The 14,746-nt window shown below is 31.5% G+C and overlaps 1 protein-coding gene across 3 annotated transcripts; it reads right to left on the reverse strand.

Annotated features, from left to right (window-relative positions):
- Window positions 1–223: 223 nt before the first annotated feature.
- LOC111702891 (fumarylacetoacetate hydrolase domain-containing protein 2) lies at window positions 224–11,806 on the reverse strand. 3 transcript variants are annotated; one of them, XM_023474686.1, is made up of 13 exons: window positions 11,717–11,806; window positions 10,823–10,905; window positions 8,924–8,989; window positions 7,542–7,589; window positions 6,705–6,836; window positions 6,084–6,141; window positions 5,631–5,718; window positions 4,555–4,623; window positions 3,116–3,158; window positions 2,600–2,650; window positions 2,044–2,128; window positions 1,033–1,129; window positions 224–611 (listed from the first exon to the last, which is right to left on the reverse strand). In XM_023474686.1, exons 2-13 carry the CDS (start codon window positions 10,874–10,876, stop codon window positions 509–511), a joined length of 894 nt encoding a protein of 297 aa, XP_023330454.1. In that variant the 5' UTR covers window positions 10,877–10,905; window positions 11,717–11,806; the 3' UTR covers window positions 224–508. The 3 variants fall into 3 exon arrangements, with proteins under 3 accessions (XP_023330454.1, XP_023330455.1, XP_023330456.1); XM_023474687.1 differs by lacking the exon at window positions 11,717–11,806 and adding an exon at window positions 11,484–11,710; XM_023474688.1 differs by lacking the exons at window positions 8,924–8,989; window positions 10,823–10,905; window positions 11,717–11,806 and adding an exon at window positions 8,382–8,459.
- Window positions 11,807–14,746: the final 2,940 nt, after the last annotated feature.

The raw sequence follows: 14,746 nt of genomic DNA on the forward strand, positions 1-14,746 counted from the left end.
CACAATAATTTTAGATTTTCTATAAAATGATATTCCAGGGCCCAACAGGTTATAAAGCATAAATATGTGAAGTACACCTGCAGTTTGGAAACAGTACTACAAAATGGCCGTTTTACACTTTTTTTCTAGTAAATTCCTCTCTATATATTCTATTCTCTATGAGTACCACATTGCACATGGTTATAAATTAAATCATTGTAAAATTTTGACTGTTTTTGAAAAATAAACTGTTAATATATTTATTGTAAATTTTAATTCTATCTTACAGTATGAAACTGTTAGTCGCCTTAAGCTTTAATTTTCTGATTTTCATCTTTGCAACCTGACCACGTAAACTTTTCACTTCTCAAACTGTGATCTCTAATGAAATATTCAAAGTTTTAAATATCAAAGTTTAGTGTATATAATGTTGCAAAGATATAGGAATAATAAATTTAGAATTTGTGGCGAGTAATCACTAATCAGTGTCCAATTAATCATTAAAATTAAATATAAATGTTTAAAGTTTTTATGATTGTGGCATCGTCATTATTGCTGTATTGACAATTGAACCAATTTTCTGTATTTCACATTTGATAATATCTCCTCTTTTGATGAACTCTGGAGGAGACCTAAAAAAAGAAACCAAATAATAATAAATCTACATTTTTGAAATATTTTATCAGAAACAAAAAAATCAAAAAAGTTAATTGATAATGATGTTGAAAGTGAATTTATTTATGATTAATTTTTAAGTTTATTGCTTTACGGGCTTCTTCTTTAAAGTGTATATTTGACAAATTTTTCAACAAAATTCTGAGATTTAAAGAATTTGATCCAAATTGTTGTGGGCCATTACTTTTAAACCCAATGTTTTTCATTATTTCGATATTTTGTTAATGTTTAGGCTTTTTATTTTTAAGAGCATGTCAGATCAAAACTTAACAAAATTTATTTCCAAAATTTACCCAGGCAATAAACTATGCTCTAGTAATTTTAGAGTACTCTTATTCAAGTTTCGTGAACAGGTCCTTTAAACCCTGTAAAATATACCTTGTGACCCCGACCCCGGCTGGTGTGCCGCTCAGTATCAGATCCCCAGGTAGAAGGTCATAATAGATAGATAAATAGGATATTAGGTCACGGATATCTGAACATAAGTCAAACTTTATAAATTCTAAATCTTTTCCTATCGAGCTCAGTCGGAATCGGGTATTCCCTGACGGTTCAAGTAAAGTAGTTGAACACAGCCATCTTTATTTTGAGTAATTTCTTAAGTCTTTTGGTGGATTTACATTTTAATTCCGGTTTGGCGTTAATACCCGTACGGAAAGTTTGGCCCGCTTTAAAGATTTGGTCATGAAAGCATTATAAACACTGCTAAACATAACTTATTGTACAGGGTTACACGCAAAGGATGAGATTGTAAAGACGACCTGAAACTCATAAAATATGACGATTACGTCTTCTGCCTTGAATATTGTCTTTTAATGACCAATTTATTGCCATGGCAACGAAAGAAACCAGTTTAAGGTTGCAGAGAATTCTAAATATATGGAAATAGACAGTATAAATTCTGTACAGTCTTCTCTGAAGTCTCATCCTTTGTGGGTAACCCTGTATGTAGTAATAATAGAAAAAATAATGTCTTGCATGTCGTTTTCCTTTCAAATACAATGTTTTTCATCTAGGATAAACGGAGACAAGTTTAATGAATAGTCTTTCATGGAAATTCATAGAGAAAGATAGTTCTTCATGGATAAATAACCATAGGATATAATTTCATTCTATAGGAAAAGGATCTTGTTTAGAGGACATAGATAAAGGATACCAGTTTATGTATATATATATACAGGCCGGGATACCCTCAAAGGATGAGACTGTAATGACGACGTTAAAATCTCTGAAGTCTCGTCCTTTTATAGGTGACCCTGTAGAATATATATATTGAACAAAGACACAAGATTTGAAGATATTGAATGTCTGTCTCCTCATGGATATCTGGATATCAAGGAGAATATCTTGATATGAAAGTATTATATTAAAAATATTCATTTATCTTACCAAAAATCATATTAGAAGTATTGCTACTCTGTTTCAGTTTTCCGTTCACTTCTGTACTCAACTTTAGAGCAAGGGGTAGGGGTATCTAAATTTAACAATTAGAGTTCAGAGTTCAGAATTTTTGTATTGAAAATCCAATCAAAAGCTGCAATCAAAGCTGTTTTCGTCCAATAAGATTTCAAAGAAATGCGAGTCAGAAACTTAGCAACTTTGGGTTTCATTTCCAAGGAAAAGGGGAACCAAACTGCTCAAAAGTGTGTTTATTAAAAAAATTTTAATTCTACTTTCGAAAACATTTCATCATCAGTCATCGTTGTATAAAAAAATTTAATGAAGTTTTTTTTTTTTTTTTTTTTTTTTTTTTTTTTTTTTTTTTTTTTTTTTTTTTTTTTTTTTTTTTTTTTTTTTTTTTTTTTTTTTTTTTTTTTTTTTTTTTTTTTTTTTTTTTTTTTTTTTTTTTTTTTTTTTTTTTTTTTTTTTTTTTTTTTTTTTTTTTTTTTTTTTTTTTTTTTTTTTTTTTTTTTTTTTTTTTTTTTTTTTTTTTTTGTTTTTTTACCTCGTCTTTTGTGACTACAGCAGGCCCTAGAGAACAAAATCCAGGGAAATTCTTAAAATTTAAATAAGTTGATTATTATTTTGATAGGTATAAATTTCATATTCGGGAGGATGGCCGATTGTGTTAAAGGAAACCTTTTACTTCAACTTCTTTTTACATTAAAACATCTGTGTATTTTAGCGACTAATCTCTTTAAAAGTTTTGTTTCCGGATTCAATTTCAGCATCTAGATTCATTTCGGTTTTTGGATTCCATTTAGGTTTCCAAATTCTATTTAGGTTTTCGGACTCAATTTCTGTTTCTGGATTCCATTTCTGTTTCCGGATTCTATTTTAGTTTCCGGATTCAATTTTGGTTTTCGGATTCCATTTCGGTTTCCGGATTTCATTTCTGTTTTCGGATTCTATTTTAGTTTCCGGATTTAATTTTGGTTTCCGGATTCCATTTCTGTTTCCGGATTCCATTTCTGTTTCCGGATTCAATTTCGGCTGGTTTCTGGATTCCATTTAGGTTTACCTTGGCCAGTGTCCAGAGTCCGGAATTCTTCTGAATAAGATCTCTGTTTAAAAACACACAACAAATATTTGAATAAAAAAATAAAGATTTATATTTATATTTATATATATATATAAAACTAAAGATTATCCATTAGAATGACCAAGAAAAAAGACCCTCTAGTCTATACTCTATAGCCTCAGAAAAAAATTTAGATTTTCAATCTGAATCTTTTAAAAATCATTATATTCTTTTTGTGCAGATTTTTGCAGCAGAGAAAATGAAGGAAATCGACTAAATATGTTTATTTTTAAGGTAGAAAATTTACAATAACTGATCGACCAAATTCTGCTTTTGACAAAGGGTACCGTCGCGTGAATCGTACATATAATGTGTGGGGAAAATATAACTCTAATAATATAATGACCATAGTTTGACCAAAAATATAATACGTGAAATATGAAAAATATAATATGTGAAATATGAAAAATGAAAATATGTGAAAATAAATGAATAGCCATGAATATGCGGGAAGAGTTTTAAAGAGCTCCATATAATCATTTCATTGAAAAACTAAATCCGCAACATTTCATTATCAGAAAGTGAAGAATACGACATTTGATGAGAAGTTTCGAAGTATGGCTTATTTAGGGTTTAACTGTACATTTTAGTTTTAGACAAGGAGAGGAAAGTGTCCCTTTAAATGAACTCTGCAGTTTAGGGTAAGTTAAATATTAACAATGCAAATATTTATATTAATAAAATATTATATTAAATTATGTTAAATTATTTTACATTTTTAAATAACAATTATTTTCCAGGTCCGGCTACCGGCAGAACGGGCGATCCTAACCAAAGCTCCCCGAAACACGTAAGTAATCCTATTACTTCTACTACTACTACTAATGATATTAATATTAATAATAACAATTATAATAATCACCATCCCCCCCCGTACTATACATGGCTCAGGAGTCAGGTAACTGATCCGATAGAACTATACAGCTCAGGTAACTAACTGCTCCTAGAACTATACAGCTCAGGTAACTAGCTGCTCCTAGAACTATACAGCTCAGGTATCTAACTGCTCCTAGAACTATACAGCTCAAATAACTAGCTGCTCCTAGAACTATACAGCTCAGATAACTAGCTGCTCCCAGAACTATACAGATAATAATAATAAAAATAATAATGGTAATTATAATAATAATAATAGTAATAATAAGAATAATGATAATAATAATAATAATAACAATAATAATAATAATAATAATAATAACAATAATAATAATTAAAGTCCTAAAGGGAGGGCTATGGGTATTAGGAAAAGTCAGAAAATTTCAACACCCTCAGACCAATACTTTTTGAGTCATGTAAAAACAAATTAACCCACCCCCCCCCCCCCCACCCCCAGCAGGAATAGGGGTAAGTAAGTAATAGGTAAGTTTGTTTGTCGATTCCTTGCAGTATAGTCAACACCAACTGTATATCCAAACACATAATCTAGGGCGTCTTCTTTCTTTATATATCTAGATATGAAGCAACATGTAGAGTAGGAAGACGACCTGAAATCTATTTTATGTGAAATCTTAATCGGGTTTAAAACATGAATAACTTTGATACTGCTAAATATTTGTGCTTAAATGTTCTTAAAATTAAAAAAAAAATATGAAACAATTTCTCAGAAATTAGATTTAAAATAATATTTCAAAGAAAAAAATGGTTATTTTCATGCATAAGATACTAAAACATCTTTGGAGTCGTCTTCGATCGATTTTACTTTAAATTTAATCTCATAAGGATTTTCTAATTTGCATTTGTTATAATTAAAGGGACAGTAAAGGAAAAATGAAAGGGGGTATAGACTGAAAGCTAATCACTTTAGCTCTTGATCGCGACCCATGAAAGTTTTATCTGATGTTCCTGTCTCGAGAAACTGATATAAAACTGTGTCAAAATTATACAAAAATTCATATATGTAAAATTTTGAAAATCTGAAACTTAAATCACGTGACCAGAACTATCCCCAATGGCAGAGCAGTATACTGGTCAACTGTCTCCGCCTGTATCACGTGACCACTTTACTGCACTGCCATTGGTGGAATTTCTGGTCAAGTAATACGGACGTAAAAATAATATTATGAATGAAATCTGTTGAAAATAGAAACAACAAATATAAAAGTAAACCTAAATTACATATTAGCTTTCTCTGGGATATCATCGTTTTCAGATTGGTTGCTTATTTGCTGAATATGATCTGTTTAAACCTACTACTTTTATACAAAATTGTATATATATTAATTTTCGTATAGATTTGACACAGTTTTATATGAATTTCTCGAGACAGGAACATCAGATATGACTTTCATGGGTCGTGATCAAGAGCTAAAGTGATTAGCTTTCAGCCTATACCCTTTCATTTTTCCTTTACTGTCCCTTTAAAAAACATTTTCATCAGCAGTATTTTGAATTAAAAAGAAGGAAAGACGACGGAAACCATTCCACTATTTTCTGGTTACTACTGTATTTACTATACCTGCCTTTCTTCCCAATAATAACTACTAATTCAACCTCCCAATCCACCTCCTTGGATTCATTAGGCAGCGGTAATGGATCGGTTGGACCTTATAAAGGGACTGTACACGTTATTTAAAGTGACCCTGTAAATCTCAGGATCAAGTAAATGTATAATTGAAGTTGGACTTACACGGTTTCTCACAAAACATGAAAGAAGCAAGACGAATATAAGGTCGTCTTTGATCTATGACATTATTTGCGGCAATCAACTCTCAAATCTACTTTTACATGTATGATTCTTGAAACAAATTGAACAAAAAATTATCCTTTATAGTGCATGGACTACTAAAGAAAGCAAGTTGCAAAAATAAAGTAATTAGAAAATTATAGTTTGAGACGAGTGTTTTGAAATTCCTAAAACTGTGATCATGGTCAGAACATATGAATAACGAATAAGAATAATTATTTTTACCCGAAATAGTTGAAGGTAGCTTGATAAATACTATCGGAGCTTCAGGATACGGCTTCCCCTGATTAGAAGATGACAAATTTACAATTAAACTTCAATTAAGAAATTAAAATTTAATGTATTACTCAATCGATTATATTCAGGATGAGATGTACGGAATTTGTAATGGCTATTTCCTTCTGTTTTTGATTCCCTGCAACTGTAAACTTGTTTCTTTATTTGCTCAATCATTACAAGTTATCACAAAAAGACTTTATTCATGTCAGACGAATTAATTCAACCCTGGAACTGTCATTACTGAGTTTTTGTGTCGTCTTTGCAGTCTTATCCTTTGTGGTTGACCCTGTATTATATTTTATGAACATTGATGAACCGTAAACAACGAAATGATTGTTTTTTTTTCTTTATAATTTAATTACACCACAAGCATTTTTTATTTGTGACATATTTTTGCATAATTCGCATGTCCGATTGAATCTAAAAGTTATAAATAAAACATTATAAATTTAGATATTGGTAATGACTATTCACTGTATTTTAAACATTTTGTTGTCATTATTAGTTTTTTTTCTTAAAATGCTTAGAGTATAAAGCTATTTTAACGTTAGATAAAAGTCAGCTGACCATTTCATCGGCGCCATCTTTGTAGTTGAGACCAATGCCGAGGATTTTATTTGGTTTGGTTATCGGAGCAACCAACTGAACATTGCTGAGCGAGACAGTTTCTAATGTTCCATTCAGTTCCGCTAATCTGATCTGAAAGAAACAACAATGCACTTTATCCACAAATAAGAAGTTTTTTTACTCGTTTATTTAAGGATTAAAACATCTTAGAACTCTATTAAAACTCAAACCTTGTAAATCTAAATTTTTAAAACAAATCCTGGGCAAGTTACTCTATTACTTTCCGAAAGACATCTTTCGCCTTTGAAAATTTATCAAAAAAAATTTTAAATTTTTTCTTTTTTAGATTTTTATTTAACCTCCAGTCCCTACTCCTTAGCACCCAAACCATTAAAGTTCGAGGCCTGACTTTTTGAAAGGTTGGATTAGGAAATATATTTTCCATCAGCTCTGTACCTTTACTCTATAAACTTCTACAGGACCTCCCCCCTCCCCCAACCTACTACACATAGATTCAAACCCCCCAACCCCAGTCATTTCAGGATTAAAAATGGGTACGGTGTGCCTTTCTTTTTTCTTGAGAAAGAACCTAATACCTACTACCAGCATCCTTTTAAGATTAAGGTTGAAACTTCCACTGAGGCCAAATTTAAAGAATTTGAGCCGCAGCTTAAATTTGTGACACCGCTCAAATATGGTTGGTTCCACTATAAATTGTATTTAATGTTTTAAGATTTAAGCCGGCGCTCAATTGAAACCGGTTTTTGATGGATTTGAGACACGGCTCAAATTCATTAAATTCGGACTCTGATTTTCTAATTTTTAATTTTTAATTACCTTAACAGTAGTCTCATCTAAGAGCTCCTGGCCACCTTCAATAATCTTCTGAAATTAAGGATTAGAGGTTTTCAAAAAAATAAAAATTTTCAATTGCATTTATTGTACTTTGATCTGTCCTCGAAAAAAATCAATTCGTTCTCAATGTAGAATATAATCAGTGTCCTCTACTCCGAAAACAACTTGTTTTTACGCAAATAAATCAAATTTTTAGCTGGAGAAATCACTATTTGATTTTTTAAACTCTCTACGGACGGTCAGATGTCAAAAGCAATTAAAGAATTTCTTCCGTGAATAATATGACGATTCCAAGGTTAAACTAAGTGTTCTGTCTCAAGTGCAGTCTTTAACTGGCTTATTTTTGGCAAAGAAAGAAACAAACTCACAGTCGCAGGGAAAAGCGAATATAAGGAAACAGACAGTACTAATTCCGTACAATCGTCTCTGAAATCTTAGCCTTTGTGGGTAACCCTGTATAATCTGAGCCCTCCGCCCAATAATACAGTTTTAGACATATTTGGACAAGATATTTACCTAATGCTAAAATACAGGGTTATTCACAATGGATGAGACTTTGATTACGACTTAGAACTTTTGAATTCTATCAATAAATTCCGAAAGTCGTCTCTGAAGTCTCGTCCTTTAAAAACATGATCGTTGGAATTTTACTTTTGTACTTCAGAAAGTTTTTAAAGATACATTAAATGATGAAAATGGAAACACATGTGTGCACTGTGCAGGTTTTCAATAGTTTAATGAAGAAACTCTTTACAGTCGTCTCCATTGTCTCATCCTTTGTGGGTAGCCCTATATTCCAATGAAATTAATTCCAAGTTTGACCTGCATTGTTCCAGGCAAGAGAATAATATCTTAAGTTTGACCTGCATAGTTCCAAACAAGAGAATAATATCTCAAGTTTGATCTGCATATAGTTCCAGGCAAGAGAATAATATCTCAAGTTTGACCTGCATAGTTCCAGACAAGAGAATAATATCTCAAGTTTGACCTGCATAGTTCCAGACAAGAGAATAATATCTCAAGTTTGACCTGCGTAGTCCCAGGCAAGAGAATAATATCTCATGTTATACCTGCATGGTTCCAACTTCCAAGCAAGAGAATAATATCTCAAGTTTGACCTGCATGGTTCCAAGCAAGAGAATAATATCTCATGTTTGACCTGCATGGTTCCAGGCAAGATAATAATATCTCAAGTTTGACCTGCATAGTTCAAGACAAGAGAATAATATCTCAAGTTTGACCTGCATGGTTCCAAGCAAGAGAATAATATCTCATGTTTGACCTGCATGGTTCCAAGCAAGAGAATAATATCTCAAGTTTGACCTGCATAGTTCCAAGCAAAAGAATAATATCTCAAGTTTAACCTGCATTGTTCCAGGCAAGAGAATAATATCTTCGTCTTCATCTTTTTGAACACCAAGATATACTTCCTAAGATACATATTTATGAATTCAAGAGAATTGTCTCTAAAATCGTTAATATCACTTTAAGGGGGGGGGGAAGGCAATGCCTTAGCTGCTCTTATAGGGTGCAGGGTCCCAATTCTCAATTTGAAACATGAAAACTAACAATTACATAGTAAATAACATAACGAGGGAATGAAAACGTAATTTCAACGGATTCACAATTTAGAGAGTATAATGCCCGATTCACATCAGTACCCTTTACAGTTTACACCTTCCTCTGAGCAACAATCCTTTCTCTCCCTAGTCTCCACTGCATAAATTCTTCTGTCTCTATTAAACCAGAAAATTACGAATCTTTCGAGATCTTTTCTGCAGAGAGACGAAGGTTTAAAGGGTACCGAAGTGAATTTATCTAGAAATACAGGAACATTCAATTCACGGGAAGCCGTTGTACATTTGAATTTCCGAGCCGGGTCAACCTTTCCGGTCCCAGTTTGTACTATACCTAGCTCTATAGACAGGACTAGCCGGTGCAACAAGGTTGACACGGTCAGACTTTATACTTCATATAAGTTGAATTTATTTGTACTGAAGGGGCAGAGATGTGCGAATTAATGTCCTGGTTTATTCTCAAAACCTTTTTGTTGTATATATATTAAACATAAATTGCATATAAAATCTACCAAATCTTTTTTAATATATTCACATGGGAATTCAGTGACGACTTTTATATCTCTTCGATCCATGCGTCCTTTTTTCATGAACACAATTATTGCATTATTCCAGCTCAAACATCTAATATCTAGAACGCCGGTCTTGAGATGTTCAAAATGTGGTCTACCATTTTTGCATATACAAAATTGGCGGAGATATTGCAAACTTTTTACAAATTTCAATTTATTTAATAAATCAAAATTGTCTTTATCTACTATCTTCGTTTTTTTTAAGATACAAGAAGTGTGGACCACTCGTCATACGTACGGCCTCGTTTATTTTTTAAACCTTCTTTGCCATGCATTTCATATCAAAAATCAACGACGACTTTAAAGTCATCTCACAATTCCCATGTTTCTTGGGACCCCCCGGACGCCATGAGCCTCCGCTATGCAGAAATGAGCATAGCGCAATACAGCAAAATGTGCCTGTGTAATATAGGAGGTTTTTTTAAACTTGTGTTTTAAGTTTTAATTAAAAGATTTTTAAAAATTTTTCGACATAGTGGCAGTGAGAGGTTTTCAAAGATGAGAAGTATTTATCAATTATCATAAACATTGCCTAATTTTTACAAACAAAGTAGTATATAAAACTTTAAACATTATTTACATTATAAGGAAAATATTTAGAGAAAAAAAAATTTGAATTGATTTTCATTTTATCTTTTATAATCTTTAATTTAAGCAATACCTTATTCTGTAGTTCAAATTAAATTTAGAAAATTTGTATCATTTATTTAAATCTTAACATTTTTTAAAAAAAGGTATTGTTAAAATTAAAGTTTACAACAAAATAAACTAAATTTACTTCAGAAATATTTCTCCAAATATCTTCCTTTTTGCGTAAGAAATGTTTAAAGTTTTAGCATAAATCTTATAAACATATATGGTTTTAATCATGACAATCAATAAATAACTCTAATCTTCAGTAAAATTCTTATGCCACTACGTCAAAAAATGTTAAAATTTTTCATAACACATTAAAACCACGATTTAAAAAAATCTGTGCTGTATGGTGAAGGCTCGTTTACTGCATATCGGAGGATTGGTCTGCATAGTTGAGGCTCGGTCTGACTAGAAAATCTGAGAGGCTCGTGTCTGCATAGCGGAGGCACTGGCGTCCGGGGGTTCCCTCCCTCCTTACCTCATCATTCTCATTTTCTTCTAAATGTTCGTATTGAAACTGAACCAATCTCATTGTTCACAACAATTAACTTATAGTTGGACCTATAAAACTATGGAATAGGAAGACGACAACTAAACAATTTTATGATACAGGTTTACCCAAAGGATGATACTGTAAAGACGACCTGAAACTCGTAATAGTTGACTATTTCGAGGTTAATTTATGTTTTCTGCCTTGAATATATTCTTTTATCGCTTATTAGATGATTAAACAAGAAACAAGTTTACAGTTGCATGGAATCCTAAATAAAGGGACAAACAGTGTAAATCTGTGCAATCGTCTCTGAAGTCTCATCCTTTGTGGGTAACCCTGTATAAAGTCAGAGTTTTACTCATTGCTGAAAAATAAACTTTTTACGTAAAATCGGGTTGTTTATACTGCATAATTAAGCTGTAATCAAATTCATGTTATTCTTTGTTTTGATGACTATATCATAATCATAACTAGAGTATACCAGAGCCCGCGATTTAAAAGCTTCGGCTCAGGTCGTAATTACTTAAACCCAGCTTTAAGACCCAATCTTAGACCCAACTCTGACGACAGCTTGTGGCACGTCATTGACATCTGCGAAATCTTAGGCTCGACTAACGGAGTTTGTCCCAATGAAAATAAAACCGACCTTTGTTGGTTTTAGTGGAGAATCAGGCTCTATGCTCATCAAAACCCGGAACGCGCCAATTCCTGCGATTAAAATTCGCTAAATGCATTATCAAACCGGTTTTTTGAACTCAACTCTTTGGAAAATAAGATTCAAGTTTAATCCGAAAGCTAAAGCCGTAAATAAGGCCCAATGAAAGCCTAGACCCGAGCCGTATTGTCTTGAATTTTTTTAATCGCCGGCTCAGTTGTCTCCTTATTCCACAGTTTAATGAGTCCCTCTGTATAGGATAGTGAATAGTGAATGTTATGAGGTATTTCTTATCAAACACTAAACACGGAAATGATTATATTTCAGGATACTTTAAACAAAAGTTGGAATATCTAACATAAGTTTTTTTCTTAATTCGTTCGTTGAAGAATTATCGCGACGAATAGGCCCATCAAGTGACGCACTGTCGGTTTATATTAGAATTTGCTTTTCTTACTCACAGACAAACGTTGACCCTGACAAAAGATAAATGACAAGAACGACCGAAAAACGATCCATAAGTAGTGTTATCGCGATCGTATTTGAATCGTTCGCCCTTTTTTGCTTTGGGATAAAGATGTTGCATAGTTTGATTCAGAAAACATTTTTAAATCTTACAAGTTTTATTTAAAATAACCGAACCATATACAGGGTGTCCCACGAAACATGACAATAGAAAGACGACTTGAAAGTCGTCTTTGGTATTTGAATTTATTTGTGACATTTAGTCTTCTAGACAAGGGAAATTTTGTGAGTATTATCTCTAGAAATTTACTTCTAAAATTAGGTTGACAAATAAACGCATCAAATTATATAAAAAATCAAGACGACATTCAAGTCGTCCTGCATACTGTCATGTTTCGTGGGACACCCTGTATCTTAACGATTCATCTAGTTTTTAAAATTCTCAAATTTTTTTTAGTTATTTTTCTTTTCCTCCCGTGCAATCATATGATGTGATATCGATGATCGATGATCATATGATGTGATATCGATGATCGATGATCATATAATGTGATATCGATGATCGATGATCGATGATCTATGATCTATGATCGATGATCGATGATCGATGATCGATGATCGATGATCGATGATCGATGATCGATGATGATCGATGATCGAAGATCGAAGATCGAAGATCGAAGATCGAAGATCGAAGATCGAAGATCGAAGATCATCGATGATCGATGATCGATGATCGATGATCGATGATCGAAGATCGAAGATCGAAGATCGTATATCGATGACCTATGACCTATGACCTATGACCTATGACCTATGACCTATGACCTATGACCTATGACCTATGACCTATGACCTATGACCTATGACCTATGATCTATGATCTATGATCTATGATCTATGATCTATGATCTATGAGATATGAGATATGAGATACGAGATATGAGATATATGATATGATAAATATATGATATATGATATGATATCAAGAAACTAGGGAGGTGTCAAAAAGCTCCTTGACCTATGGGGAGTATGCCATCACAATCCCTTCTAGGTAAGGGCTTTGACATAGTTTAAGCCTTACGTCGGACACACAACCAAATTTTAGCCATGTCACTGGTCCGATTCTTTTTGTCAGCTAGTCGTCAAATGTATTTCACATATAATTAAGAGAATCTACCTCCCGGTTAACTGTTGTTTTTGATATTGTAGGTTTTAATAGGTTATATGATAAATTATAGGAACAGATTTAGATATATGAAATGTTATAAAATTGGATTCATAGAATGAATTGATATTAAATGTTATAAAAATGGATTTATAGAATGAATTGATATGAAATGTTATAAGAATGGATTTATAGAATGAATTGATATGAAATGTTATAAGAATGGATTTATAGAATGAATCGTATGAAATGTTATAAGAATGGAATTCATAGAATGATTTGATATGAAATGTTATAAAAATGGATTCATAGAATGAATTGATATTAAATGTTATAAGAATGGATTTATAGAATGAATTGATATAAAATATTATAAGAATGGATTTATAGAATGAATTGATATGAAATGTTATAAGAAAGGATTTATAGAATGCAATTGATATGAAATGTTATAAGAAAGGATTCAGAGAATGAATCGATCGTTTCTAAATACCTACGTCCTACAGATACTGGGACTGTCCTTTTCAAGTGATCCCCCATTCAAAGAATGAGATGCCCGATTCAGAACGGTATCCTATACTTAACCCTTTGTTTGATCATTTATGTGGAATATAATGTCGTTTTTTTCCTATCTAAAAAAGTTGAATTCTGTCGATTTCCTCTATTGTTTCTGCACCATAAATCCGCAAGTCACTTTCACAGTTGAAAAACAGTATATTTTCAGCAGGAAAATAGGGGGTTCTCATTCAATCTTGATCTAAAAAAAGTACTGTTTTGTTGCCGCTTTGTAAATGAAAAAAGTACTGTTTTGAATCTGATTTGCCGCTTTATAAGTGGAGGCTCACTTGAAATTGCGTTTACAGTCCCTTAGATGTGCACATAAAATTATGCAGGGACAAAAAAATAACAAACTAAAATATTTTAAATCACTTTTTTATCCAATTTATTCACACGATATAATATTGGAAATGCCAAAAATAATGACAAACAAAAATATTTTAGATCAGTTTTTTTAATCCAATTTATTCACACGATATAATATTGTCAATGTCAAAATTTAAAGTTTAAGACTAGAACTGTAGAAAGTAGGTAGATGTACAGGTATAAATCTAGGTCTAATTTTTAAATGTTTTAAAAAACTCAGCCAAAAATTAACTGTTTAAATAAATTATAACTCCATTATAATATCAATAACAAAAATTGAGCAGCTATGATATAAACACCAAAAAAAAATCAAAATCAAAATATAAATATTTTTTTTAATTTTAGCACTAGATAATTTTTTATCATATTATTTTAAAACAATGCAATCTCAGATTAAATTATTAAATTATACCATCATATTTTTCTTCAAAGTAATAAGTACTAGTTAATAAATGACTATATACCAATATATAATAAGTACTAGTTAATAAATGACTATATACCAATATATATAAAGTACTAGTTAATAAATGACTATATACCAATATATAATAAGTACTAGTTAATAAATGACTATATACCAATATATAAAGTACTAGTTAATAAATGACTATATACCAATATATATAAAGTACTAGTTAATAAATGACTATATACCAATATATAATAAGTACTAGTTAATAAATGACTATATACC

The sequence above is a fragment of the Eurytemora carolleeae genome, unplaced genomic scaffold (genome assembly GCF_000591075.1).
Source record: "Eurytemora carolleeae unplaced genomic scaffold, Eaff_2.0 scaffold313, whole genome shotgun sequence".
NCBI classification, from domain to species: Eukaryota; Metazoa; Arthropoda; class Copepoda; order Calanoida; family Temoridae; genus Eurytemora; species Eurytemora carolleeae.